The sequence below is a fragment of the Aphelocoma coerulescens genome, chromosome 3 (genome assembly GCF_041296385.1).
Source record: "Aphelocoma coerulescens isolate FSJ_1873_10779 chromosome 3, UR_Acoe_1.0, whole genome shotgun sequence".
Classification (NCBI taxonomy): domain Eukaryota; kingdom Metazoa; phylum Chordata; class Aves; order Passeriformes; family Corvidae; genus Aphelocoma; species Aphelocoma coerulescens.
Window position 1 is genome coordinate 11,724,091 of NC_091016.1, and position 13,504 is coordinate 11,737,594.

Genomic DNA, 13,504 nt, shown 5'->3' on the forward strand with positions numbered 1-13,504 from the left:
ATAGCTTTGAAAGGCACCTGTTGCTGATCAAGCCAATCATCCATCAGTTTGCAAATCAAAGATTCCATATATTCTCTGGCTCTGCAGCATACTGAATTCAACGAACAGATTTAAAATTATTAGAGACAGAAACTCACACAGAGCTAATAAAACTGTGTGTCCTTGGAGCTAAAAGTAAAAATTTACCACTAAAAAGTGATCAAAAACCTTATGTAACTTTTATAGTAGAAAATTTGCCTACAAGGTCCAGGACTTGGAATGAACTGAAGATGCTCTGGATTCCCAGAGCAGAGATGATCTAATTGGATTTCTGTGTTATATTTCTGTGAAGGTTCCCTTCATCACCCATAAGTCTTAAAAGGATGTTTGATGGACTGAGGAGCTTGTAGAATCCTCCTGTATAATGTCTTTTTTGGTCACTAATTCTTTTTGCTTTAAGAAGGTGAATTGTTTCCTTCTCTTCCCTTTCATTTCAGTGGTTCCATCTTCAGGAAAAGATACTTCTTTTTTTCTCCAATTAGATAAATCAAAAACACAGGTCACAGACAACAGCAACTCAAATATCTTTCACTGTGTGGCAGGAAGCCAAATTATGCCTTTATTATCTGCCTTGAGGACATAATACTTCAGAACTTGGAGCAATGATTAAAAGACCGAGAACAGGATCACAGTTATCTCTTCCTTCTGTCTCCACTTCCCCCACTTCAGCTCTGAGGAAAGGAAGCCCCATCCCCAGATGGAAGGCCTTATGGGGAGCAAAGACAAAAGAATCTGCCAGTATTTTCCTCCCTGCGGGCATCCTTTCTACAGGTTTTCCTGCTCACCTGCTCCTGCTGATTCAGTCTTTGTGCTGAATCAGGAGGACAGAGCCATCCTCCTGATAAATTGATGATATGAGATGACATGGGATAGGTCCTCTTCAATAGAATATCTATATATGCCTATACTAAAAAGTGGCTTAATGAAAACAGAAAAGGATGCTGACTCCACAATTTCACAAAAGCTTATTTTCTCGCTTACCTGCATGAAAAGCCTTTGGAGGGATGAAATGTAAATCTAAACACAGTGGCACCTAGCCAGAGGCTCCAGAATTTACCGCTACTACTTATGCTACTCAGCGTCAAAAGACAAAATAACTTCCATCCAACGTTAGCTGAAGGCAACCACTTTTATAACACTTCTGTATATTGTTCCTATTTCATCTTCAAAGCTCAGCTGGTCCTTTTGCCCTTCCACTGTGCAAGTCTGAAACAATCCTTTTCTTTAATGCTGAGGTTTGGTTTAATTTATCACACACCATCCTGGGGAAATCAGCACTTCATCTCCCCCCGGGCAGAAACATGCTGATATAGCTGAATCATTCATGTGAGGCAAAATGGTCCTTGAACACAAAGTGGCTGTGGCAGGTGCAAGGGACAGTGTGGACTGTGGATGCAGGTCTTTGTCCAGCCATTCCTAAAGAGGAGCACCAGGCATAAGAGAGAGGAAGAGCTGTATTTCTGCTACCTCTCCACAAAGGGGAGGAAGAGCTTTGTCAGAAAGAGAAAGTAACCTGCAATGTGGAAATCTGCTATAACTTACTTTATCATCTCCATTTCTATCTCAAGTAGATAAAGGTGCATGATGTTGGATGAGCAGAATTTGTTACAATATCACAATCTGCAGCAGAGCTGGCTATCTTAGCTCAGTTTACTGTTCTTGTACAGGAGAATTTGCTGCTTTATTTCTTCAGAAAATTCTGCTTTATTTTTGGCACTTCAGAATACGAGTTCCTGCAAGCATTGACAAAAAAAGTGATCAACCATATTTATCTGAGCAAGAGATCTACCTGAGAGACTAAGAAGTGTTTATACCAAAAATTGGAACCACATAGCAGCTGCAAAGAAGGCAAGATTCTCAGCTACACCAGCTTCACTGCTCCACAAGCCCTTGCAGAGATGTTTCTAACATGTTTGCTGCACTGTAAATGCCATAAGCCAACCTCATCTGCAACAAAACACATGACCTCTCCATAAATATGTATCACTACAGCAAATCAAGCTGCTTTTCCAGGGGAAATGATAACAAATGTTACGTGTTCAAAATAATTGTATGGGAAAAGTTATACACACAAGTGATTTCCAAACCAGATAAAGCTTGTACAAACAAGATAAAGATTAGCTGTCCAGCTAATATTTCAGTAAAAACATTTCCCACTTCTGCACAGAGGCAGAGGGCTCAAAAGAATCAAAGTATTAAACGGAGAGCTGGCAGGTGCAAGCCTTAGCACAGTTCCCTCCAGACAGAATAACACATATGGCTATTTTTAGTGTATGAGAGATTGTGGCTTTGCATGTCCTTCTTGAAAAGAAACCCCCAAACCACAACATTTCCAAATTTTGCACTGTGTTAAGAACTTAATTGAAGAGGGGCAAGATAAAAAGGCTAATACAGGTATTATATGTCACCTTAGAAACTAAATGCTGTGGTTTGGCTATCTTAAATGAACCATCTTGTCCTGCCTCAAGGTACATTTTACATATTTAATGATTGCTGAGCTTTGCCATAGGGTTAGTGCATTAGTGAGAAGGTCTGCATAAATGTTAATACTCTAAAGCTTATGCAGTTGACATATCATCATGCCTAGAGAGATCATATTGAGTACATGCCATCAAGAGACCAAATACATTTCTCCAGAATGTTTTCTAGATAATTTAGACCAGCATAAGGCATAGGTTGTGGTTTATCTGTATATTATCTCTTAGCTTTCATTGAACACATCCACCCTCACCTCTCCCCTACAGTAGTTCCCCATCAGTGATACATGCAAGTTATGTTGATGCAGCAGGGAAGGTCTTTACATAAGAAAGAGGTCTTGGAGGATGTAGCTTGTATATAGCTCACACATCTTGTAGGATGTTTGAGACTTTCATAGTCTTAGGAAGAAAAAGAGGGATAGAACTGCTGGCTGCAACTAACTCACCACTCCCTTCAAAAGCACTGAGGCATTTGCCAGGGCACAGGTGAGTGCTCCAATCTTCCTACCCCAAGGGAAAGGAATTAGCTTAATGTACCTTGCTGACTCCACACAACGGACTGGGAAGCCTCAGCGGAATGAAAAGTAGATTTGGGGGACTGAAAAAAACCAAACCAAAACACACACAAAACTAAACAACCCCCCCATCCCAAATAAACAAACAAAAAACCAGAAAAACAGTTTTACAGTTTACACAGACATTAAATATTGTAGCCCCACCCCTCAAATGTAGGTGTAGAGAATGGGGGAATCAACACAACTTTATCTTTTTGTTCCCAGAAGTAAATTGCTGCTGTGGCTTAGAAGAAATAGGACTTTGTCCTAAGTCTATGATGATTTACTTAGCTTTGAATCTTGTAAATGTTATCAGGTTTACTCTGTGCTCCTGGCAAAAGCAGACCAACTCTTTCTTCCTTCAGGTATTTTGATCCCTACAGAATATCAAGAGATTAACAACAGGTAATGTAGCAGCCTGAGGTCTGGGACCAATAGAAAATCCCCATGGGGGCTGGAAGGGCCTAGGTTTCTCTATCCAGGGCCCATCCCACAGCATCAGGCACCTTCATTGGGATGGGTTGAGATCAAGCCAGGTATTCAATATGCAGATCGAGGTCAAGGGCATCCATGGCTGGATATGTCTGTGGCAGAGCTGGAGACCAGCAGTCCTAAGCATAATTCAGGAAGGGCATGAAAACCAGGATTGAGCTAAAACTGGGCCCATGGGCAGCCCCAGATGAGGCTGTTCAGGGACATTAAGGTGGGCAGCGACAAAACTAACCTCCCAGAAAGACTTAGCAAAGGCAACCCTTTCCCTTAATCTATACTGATAAGAGCATCTGGTGGGATCAGATAAGTAAATGTATTAACACAAGTGAAATTACTAGATCAATCAAAAGAAAGTCATTGCCTAAATTAAGAATTTCTTCTTCATAAATGTTCTACTCTTACCATGTTACATTTGCATATGGTAAAACAGTTACTATGCATACACAATCCGTAATATGATGTTTTTTTAGTTTTCCCTCATGTTTGCCCAATACTGGTCAGGGATAAAGTCCCAGTCTGAGCTGTGTTCATAGAAAGATAATCATTCAGGCTGAAATAATATGGGAAAAAACCCTCGTTATAGATCTGACCTCTCATGTACTTGGGAAGCTAATTGCAATCAATGTCTTCAGCTACACACAATTTACTACAACATGATATGTCTGGCCCATGAAGCAAGTAAAACTGATCCCTGGCAATGGCCATTACTCTTCACACACCACTTTAAGTGATACTATCAGATTCCACACAGGCTAGGCCTCTGTGATTTCATACCAAATTACATTTAAACTTACAGAAGGGGGATTTGCTGCAGGCAAAACTTCCAACAAGCCACAAAGTGCACCAGTTCCTGCAGAATGTAATGCAAAACAAGATTTCTCTTGTAGTGAAGAAAAGAGACAAGGAGAAATGCACTGGGGGTGGGTGTTGTTTGTTTTGTTTTTGTTTTGTTTGTTTAGTATTTTTGCAGAGATACACAGTTCTGAGAGGCAGGGATCATATCCTGCCCTTATAATTGTAGAAGCCTGAATGGCTGAACACATTATGAAGCCTATGTTTAGCTGGTACCCTAAGCAAGGGATATCCAGTAGGATTTTTGTTTTTTGTTTTTTTTTTTTTTTCAGAGGCTTTCAGCAAAATGTGTTCTTTTGCTTCAAGTTTATAATAAAATTAAATCACTGAATAGCTTGCATGCATAAGGAAATGCAGCTGGGCAATGCTGCTACCATTTGGCTTAGTTTACATTACACCACCACATGTACATCCCAGCCTCAGAAAAACAAAGAACAGGTTAGGCCCAGTGTGACATGGACCTATGAAATTCTCCTAACAAAACCATTAACTCTGCCATAATGTCCAAGCAAAAAATATATCCATGGCCCAAGGCTTGTGTCAGACAGAAGGATGCTACAGTTTTAACAGCAAACAAGAACAAATAAAAAAAGAATGGAAAAGATGCACAAACCTGCCTGGGTTAAAGCAGTCTCAGTTAGATGGGAATGAGAGACACTGGGAGTTAATTATGGTACATTGTTCCGTTTCAAAGATCTTTGTTCTTGAACAAACAGCACCAGCCATATGTAAAGAGTAGTATTAGACTTAAAGATGTGAGATTCTGATCTTATAGTGCAATTACAGTGTGTGGAGTTTTTTCTATTCAAATAAGAGGATTGCAATGAAGTGATTAAAAAAATCCCAAGAGAAACCTTGGCCTACTGATGTTAACTGTTGACCTCAGGGAGCAAGAAAGTGACCCTCAGTCCAGGCATGGTGACTCAACAAAGCCTTTTGCTGCACAGGGAGAGAGAAGAGCCAGAAAACCACGTCTTTGCTGTCCGCCCTCCCCTCCTTCTCGGGCAGCTCTGGCTCCTCCGTGCCGCCACACAGATGTTTCAGCCTACCTCAGAGGGCTCAATCAACCCTCGGGAGGCGTTTCCCGTGTAAGGGGGCCTGGGGGGCGATCAAGGGGGCTCCCCTCGGCCAGGATCCCGCGGAGGAGCCCGCGGGGCGTACCCTCCCCGCGCCGCTGTCCGCGCCCATGGTGCTGAACGGCGGCGCCTGGGCCGGGCCTCTCTCCTTTCCTCCGGGACGAACCGCGGGATTAAGGCTGCAGTAATCGGGGCCGGATTAACTCCCTGGAAACCGGCTGCAATTTGAGCAGCTGCAAATGTCCCCCAAACCGGGATATGGGGCGGGGTGATGAAGTGGATGGCGGGGGAGGAAGAAGAGGGGGGAAAGACATCAACCGCCCAGATGCTACGCCGCGATTAGTGGGAGGGAAAATAAATAATCAAGTATCTCATCCGCTGCTTTTGGGAAGGGCTGGGCTGGCTGGGATCCGGCAGCCCCTCCTCTTCCTTCTCCCTCCTCCTCTTCCTCTCCCTCGCTCCCAGCCAGCCGCTTTTCCACGGAGGGGGCGAGACGCTCGCAGAGCCCGTAAGCCCCCCCGGCCGTAAGCGATGGGCGACATCCCCGGCCTCGTGAAAATCAGCGTCTCCCTCAAAATCCAGCCCAACGACGGGGCCGTGTATTTCAAGGTGGACGGGCAGCGCTTCGGCCAGAACCGCACCATCAAGCTGCTGACCGGGGCCAAGTACAAGATCGAGGTGTCCCTCCGACCCGGCACCGTCCAGGCTACGTAAGTGCGACCGTCCTCCTCAGGGCGGCTGCCCCGGCCCTCCCCTCCCTCCCCGCTGCTTTATTTTTAGACGTTTAATGTTTTTTCCTGGCAGGCTGACAGCGCGGGGTTTCCGTGATTTCTCCCTCCCTGCCCTTTTACTTTGGTGGCCTCGTTTCTGGGTCCCTGGCCAGCTGTTCCCAGTGCTCCGCCTGGCTGGCTCGAGAGGGAGGCCACATTTGGGATTCGCTGCCTTTCCGCTCCCTCCCCACCTTCTCCCGGAGGCTTTTGAAGCCCAGCTCCTTTTCTCCCTCCTTCCCCGCGGTTTTCGCTGGAGGAAGAAGCCCCTCCTACACAATGCCCAAGCCTGTCTGCGGCGTGGCAGAGACTGGGACCAGATGGGGAACCAGCTCTGGGTGGAGGGGCAGCCCTGCAGAAGAGATTCGACTAACCTCTCCCCAGCCATTCGAAATCAGACCTCTCCTGCCTCTCCTTGCTACTCCTTCCCTGGGTGACTACAGAGCCCTGACATATTTCAGGAGCCCCAATGAGTCAGCAGCACATGCAGGTCTGCTAAAATCCTTGAAGCTTTTCCTTAGCACAGAGGCTGCCAGGCTGCAAACCCACATACTGGCTCCAAACTGCCAGGGAAAGGGGAATTCAGGGCTGAAAGGCTGGATCTTGTCTTTTTGCAGGACTATGGGCATCGGGGGTGTCAATGTCCCACTGGAAGAAAAATCACGGGATGCACAAGTGGCCTCTTACACAGGGATCTACGATACAGAAGGGGTGCCCCATACCAAAAGTGGGGAGAGACAGCCCATCCAAGTCAACATGCAGGTACGTGGTTCTCCAAGCCTGGCATCATGAGAGGACAAGGGAGGACAGCAGGGGGTTGACTCCCAGAGAGAGTGTGGTGAAATATTCCAGGGCAAAGTCTGATCACAACTGCTGCCTTCCTCTTTGCTTTGTGCCAGTAAGGCCGCTGGCCAGAACATAGCTGGAAAATACAAGTCCTGCTTCCTTCCCTCCCAAGAAAACAGCATGGGCCAGGAAGAAGCAGGAGGTTTTCTAGACATGTACAAAACCCTTTGGGGTGCTGCAGCAGAAAGAATTGTTAGCTGAACCTCCCACCTCTTCTGCAGGACATACTGTATATATCAGGCAGCTCCCACCGAGGTTCTTGGTTAGGAATCCAATCCCTTGGCATACAGGGACCCCTCTTTTGCCTGGCAGCACCATTTTTTTTGGCGCAGAGCATGCCCCAAGCACAAGGGGTGACTGCTCTTCCCTTCCATCTGTCACCTTCAGGATGCCTGAGGACCTGCCAGAGACTAAAAGCATGCATGAGAACAACCCCCCAAGGCTGTCTTCTCTCTTTTCCCATATGCATCCATTATCTGCATCCACAAACCTAAGTTCTTATTTAAGTGGCTCCTCACCCCTGTCTTAAAGAGAGGTTCCATGGCCCCAAAGTGAGATGACAAAAGCTCCAGCCCACAAGGCCGCAGAGCTGACAGAAGAGAGGAAGAGCAGCAGGCAGATTTCCACAGCACTCTTTGTGTGGTATGCTCAGTGTGCAGGGGGAGATTTGTTTTGTTTTGGCAGTTTGTTTTTTTTCTTCTCCTGATAATAGTTTTGAGGGATTCCTGCTGTTTATTCCATGTCCTCTGTACCAAAAAAAAGGAATCAGGGCAGTAAACCATCTTCATCTGAAGCTCTCATAAGAGTCTGTTCCAGCTTATACAAGCCCACCAGATTTCAGCATTCTATGACATTTGCTTACTGCACACAAGATTTCATATTGATCTTCAGTTTTTTTTTTTCTGGGATCATAGTTTAGCATAGTAATCCCCTTCTGAATGAGAACTGTAACATCTCCATTTGGTGTTTCTAATAATTACAGTGTGCCTGACTTAATTTTGGAGACCCACATCACATTACTATTTCATAATCTTAGGTTAATAAGACTAATGTGGAGTATTACGTTAATCACTTTTATATACAGTCACCTCCTTTTAACACCCAGGAAAACCAAACACAGTATTATTTCACAACGAGCTGAACACAGCTGCTGGATGCCACTGTTGAGCATTGTAATTATATTTCACCTTGTACCAGGAGGAGAAAGGACAGCGTTCCCAAAAAACCATCTGCTTTGACTAAGGTATCCCTATTTTGCTGGTCACCTTTACCCTTAAGTGCAGCACTGACATGAACTCTGAAAATCTAGAAGTTTAACTTTTCCTTTGGAGAAAACCAAGTCAAATCACAAATGAAATGTAAGGAGGGTCTGATTTTCAGGTACAAGCTCTGACATGGTTTGTTGCAGCATCAGAATGAGTAGCCACAGTATTTGCCCAAAGAGTTGCTTTTACAGATCAGATCCTGGGATATTAAACATGAAGCTAATAGGATTTTCAAGCATTAAGCAGGTCCTCAATTCCTTTTAGGAACTGATCTTGATAGATAGGTTCATCAGTACAGACTTAGATACCCACAATTGATACTTTTAAGTAGTAAACATAGGCAACTCAACATGGATTTACATGTTTGACTCATCATTTAGCTGCTTAGCTAAGCAGAGCTGTAACAGATTTAGGGAACAAGCCTCAGATACCTCAGTCTGAAAACTGCTTTGAACACTTACTTCCTGAATCTTCAAAACTGAGCTTATTGCAAACAGCTTTAAATTTTCCTATTTCCTTCAACTATGAGGAACTTCTGCCTCCACTTCCTTTTCTAGAACAGACAGAATCCTGATGCATCCTGTGGTGGTAAGGACACTATTTAAGGCATAAAAACTGAATTCACATTAGAAATTGTGAGGTCAGTCCAGCAGTCAAAAACTAGTTTGATACTGCCAATCTAGTGCCTGATTAACTGAAGGTCCATAAAGATCCATAAGAACTTTTTTTCTATCTGCTTTGAAACTTTAAACAAATAATTCTTTATGTTGCTGCCTTAGACATCTGATCCATGACAGCCAGAGTTTATACATGTTAAACAGCAATCCTGTTTCTGAATTCCAGAATCTGATTATTTGTTTCTGTTACCTGATTGGTCAATCATGCCCACTATCCAGAAACTGCTGAACTGTCTGGATAATGGTTTAAACTAAGTTAGAAGCCTGTCTTTGGGCCTCATTTTATTCTTGATCAGACTAATGTATGATTGAATAAAGAAGCTAGAACTCTATTCCCAGGAATAAATAGCTATCAAATCACCTCAGCATGCAAATTTAGATGGAGTGATTAAATAACTATTTACTCCTATAGCAGCAGATGACAGAGAAGAGCAGACAGGGAAATACAGTTAACCTGAAGCCTGACCTGCAAGAGTAAGGCCATTCTTCCTCCCTGGGGATGCTCATATACAAGCTCAGTGGAGTAGCCAGGATCCAGCTGCAGGAACCTTGGGAATTCAGGAGAGCTCTAAGAATGCAGAATATTCATTACGCCCATAGAGCTTCTGCACGTGCTAAGTACTGGGCTGAGGAGGCACATGGTAGTAGAAAAGCTCTGCAATTAACTTTTTCCTTCTACTGGAAATCCGCAGCAGTCAAACTACTCGGGGTAGCAGCAAACTGGGTCATTGAAGGAAGATTAAATTTGCTTTCTTCATCTATCTTTTTGAAATTCAGATCCTTCATACATTAATGAAATGAAATGCTGCTCTTGTGTCATATCACCTTCTACAAATGTTATTAGAAATGCTGTTTCTTCCTCAGTTTCCACACTGAGGGTGGCCGATGCTCCTCTCTGACAAGTTTTGTGGACTGTGCACAGTAATATCCAATGTGCTAAACCTTTACTATCTTGCATTATGAGTGTATGAGGACTACTATCAAAGATGATAGATTTAAAAAAGCCCTTACTTAAGATTTTAGTTGCTGAGAGAGATAAAATAGCCTGTACATCTGATTCTTTCTTAGTCAAAGGAAGTGGCAGAAATATTTCAGTTATTCCTTTAAGGTAACACTTGTAACTGGAGTCGAATAAAACCCCTCCACTTAAGCACACAGCAACTTCTGCTATTGACAAGGCTAAATTTAACTTACCACAGTGGGCTGAGGGAAGGTTTAATGTCTGTTACACAGCAGCAGGTTACAAACCACATCTTGAATTTAAAAAAAACAACAAATGTGTCCTCCTGAAAAATCTGTATACAGAAGACTCTGCTTGTAAATCAGGAACAATTTCTCTGTAAAAGGGCTTTCATACTGACTTTGCAGGTGTGATTATAGCAGGCAGATGACCAAAGATCAGCTCCCAGGCACATGATAGGAATGGAAAACAGTCAAGTGAAGAAGCTGTCATTAAAGTGAGTGATGGAAATACTTAAAAGGAAAAAATACTGAAGAATGGTGCCGTTCAGTTGCACTAAATTCACTATCTAGTATCTTCTAACAACATAACACAATCAACAGGCCATACTACTGGGACCAATGGCAATATGTACAGGCTTCACACCCACACTTCAGATTCTCTGCAATGTCTCAAGGCACAAGAACTCAAATTTTCCATTACCATTAAAACTGAAATCAGAATTTATCCTTGAAAGCCTCACTGAGGTTTTTCTGATGTTTTACAGGTGTCTAGCAGTGGGTTAAAGAAAATAAACCCCTTCATTTTACAGAACTTACTATAGCCATAGTCTCATTCACTTCAAAGCTGAATGCACAGACAATTTAAAGTCAATGTCTCACTACTTCATTGTATTAGACGCTTATCTGCTAAACATGCTGATTATCTCTTTAGTAGCTCCTCTTACTCAGCTGCACTATCACAGTCCAACTAGCAATTACAGATGTGCACAAAGAACTTCTCTTGCTTAAGTCTCATTTAAGATGTGGAATAGAATCCCAGAGAGGGAGTAAGTGGTGCAAGAGCAGCACATCTCACTGCAAACACAAGACTCCAAAATGCAGATACATTAAAGGTTTCAGACTGAGCAAAAGAAGATTCTTCCCAGTCCCAGCTGCAGCCTGTAGGTATGGTATAAAGGTAAAGTGATGGTCTATATCACTGCAGATTAGTGGTACATGATATGCAGTATATACAAGCTGTGTCATCTTAAGAAAGATTATGGCTTTGATTTTTGTTGTTAGTAACATTTATCCATATGGCAACTTGAATATTTTTACTCCCTCGCCTACCCCAGATGTGAGTGCAGGAGGACAGTACATGCAGAATCTGATCCTTCACGTTTTATGCATGGCTACGCATAAAAGACTTTATGATTGCTAGAGCAGGTTTTACAGATCTTTGATTTATTGATCTGAGGAACAATAATCCTTATACCAGGTGTTTTACGTTCTGCAGTTTCACAAGTGTTATTTCTCAGGATGAGAGAGAAACCAACAAAATAATCAGCTCACTAACACTGGTATTCCCTCTTCTTCACAGTTTAATGACATTGGTGTTTTTGAGACAGTCTGGCAAGTCAAATTCTACAACTACCACAAACGGGATCATTGCCAATGGGGAAACAGCTTTGGCAGTATTGAGTACGAATGCAAACCAAATGAAACACGCAGTCTCATGTGGATCAATAAAGAGACCTTCCACTGAAGAGATGGGAAACCAATACTGCTGGACAATCTCCCTAAAGAAAAATCTACCTTTTTAAACCAGCAAGAAGCCTTAACAAAGGCATACTGTAACAATCCTTTGTCCATAAGGTTCCAACAGCTACCTTGTATATACAGGTGGTGCCACTAAAATATTTGCCTATTACTGTATTTTAAGTTTACCATGGCATCTGCAACATTCTTTATCTGTCACCCTGAGAAAAATGAAAGGTTCATGGTAAAGGATAGCTGATAGTTGGGTAGGAAGTCATATCATCATAATACTGTTGTAAGTATTTGGATTATTCCGACTAGATGTAACAACTTTTGTGAAGTGTTTGGCTTCATTGCTTAGAATTTGGATTAACATCACATTGGTGATTTCTGTATTTACATTTGTGTTTGCTCCTAAATCAGTGTGTTCCTTCAAGTATTTTGTTGTACCGTCCTCCCAGTGGACAGCAAAAAATTAAAAATATGGTTATTTGTAGATTTAGCTAAATGGCAGCTAATGCACTGTTGGTATTGTGCTTTCATACCAAGGGATTCGGGAACTCATTCTCCTTTCTGTTAAGTTCTGTAAGATATTCTGTGAAGTTTGCTAATTTACCAGATCTCTCAAAATAGGATTCTTTGTTGTTAAGTTTCCCAGTCTTTAAAATAGCATTAGGAAATGGTATAAAACATGATGAAGGAAGAGCAATAAATCAGTTGTGTTATCAAAGACATCTAACAACATGGCTAAGACCTATCTTAAGATCATATCGTATCCTTGAGAGATACAGCTGTCATACTTAATTTATTTCTTAGAGTAAGAGTTCTGATATTAAACTCCATTTTTCTTTTAATGGCACATTGCTGCAATCAGTTAAATCCTACAAATCAACATTTTCAAGCCTGACCACTGTATTAATTGACAAGATTTCTGACCAACAAACATTCAGTAGTGTGAAGGGTGCAGATCCCAGTGCATGTTTATACATGCACTTCACTCTTTCAAATGAAGGTAAGCATGTAAACATTTGCATAGTTATAACTAAAGGTGCTACATAAACACTAGATCAGTGTTTAACACAAACAGGCAACACAAAACAGACTTATCTTTTATTTCAGTAAAGACACAGAAGCAAGGAAACAATTATACTTGTCCCATCCCCAGCTTGGGTTGAAGTAAACTGTCAGTTCTTGCATTCTCTTATTCCCTTTGTGAATAATTTGTAAATTGTGTATGTAAATGGTAAACATGACTTTTGATCTTTGTAATAAAGGACTTAAATGATTTCTTCTCTACTATGGCTATCTAAATGAGCTGAAAACACTGTATTAAAAAAGGCAGTGGTTTTAGAGAAGCAGACAGCAGAGGTTATGTAGCCAGTGCTTTCTGAGAATGCCGTCCAAAGTACCTTATGTTCTTCACCCAAAGCTACTGTTTCTAGGAAGCACAGATCCATTGTGCTAAAATGCAGATGTGATAACACTCAGTAGAGCTTATTAATATGCAGTTAGTTCCAGTAATATAGTGTGCAAAGTAAAGATTTAGGATAGAATTGAATTAGCAAAGAAATATTTTCTCCACTGAATTACTAATCAAAAGGCTTTTCTAGTTGCCTTGCAGATTTCTACAGCCAAAAGAACTGACAGTGGCACTGATGTAATACACCACTGGAATGGTGAGCTAGCCAGCTGCATCTCCACTCTAAGGCAACATTATAAAGGCAAATTTTACTGAAATGAAATTAAAGAAATAATCTTC

The 13,504-nt window shown here is 42.2% G+C and overlaps 1 protein-coding gene across 1 annotated transcript; it reads left to right on the forward strand.

Annotated features, from left to right (window-relative positions):
- Window positions 1-5,954: 5,954 nt before the first annotated feature.
- CNRIP1 (cannabinoid receptor interacting protein 1) lies at window positions 5,955-12,604 on the forward strand. Its single transcript, XM_069008446.1, has 3 exons — window positions 5,955-6,200; window positions 6,875-7,019; window positions 11,588-12,604. Exons 1-3 carry the CDS (start codon window positions 6,022-6,024, stop codon window positions 11,750-11,752), a joined length of 489 nt encoding a protein of 162 aa, XP_068864547.1. The 5' UTR covers window positions 5,955-6,021; the 3' UTR covers window positions 11,753-12,604.
- The last annotated feature ends 900 nt before the right edge of the window (window positions 12,605-13,504 follow it).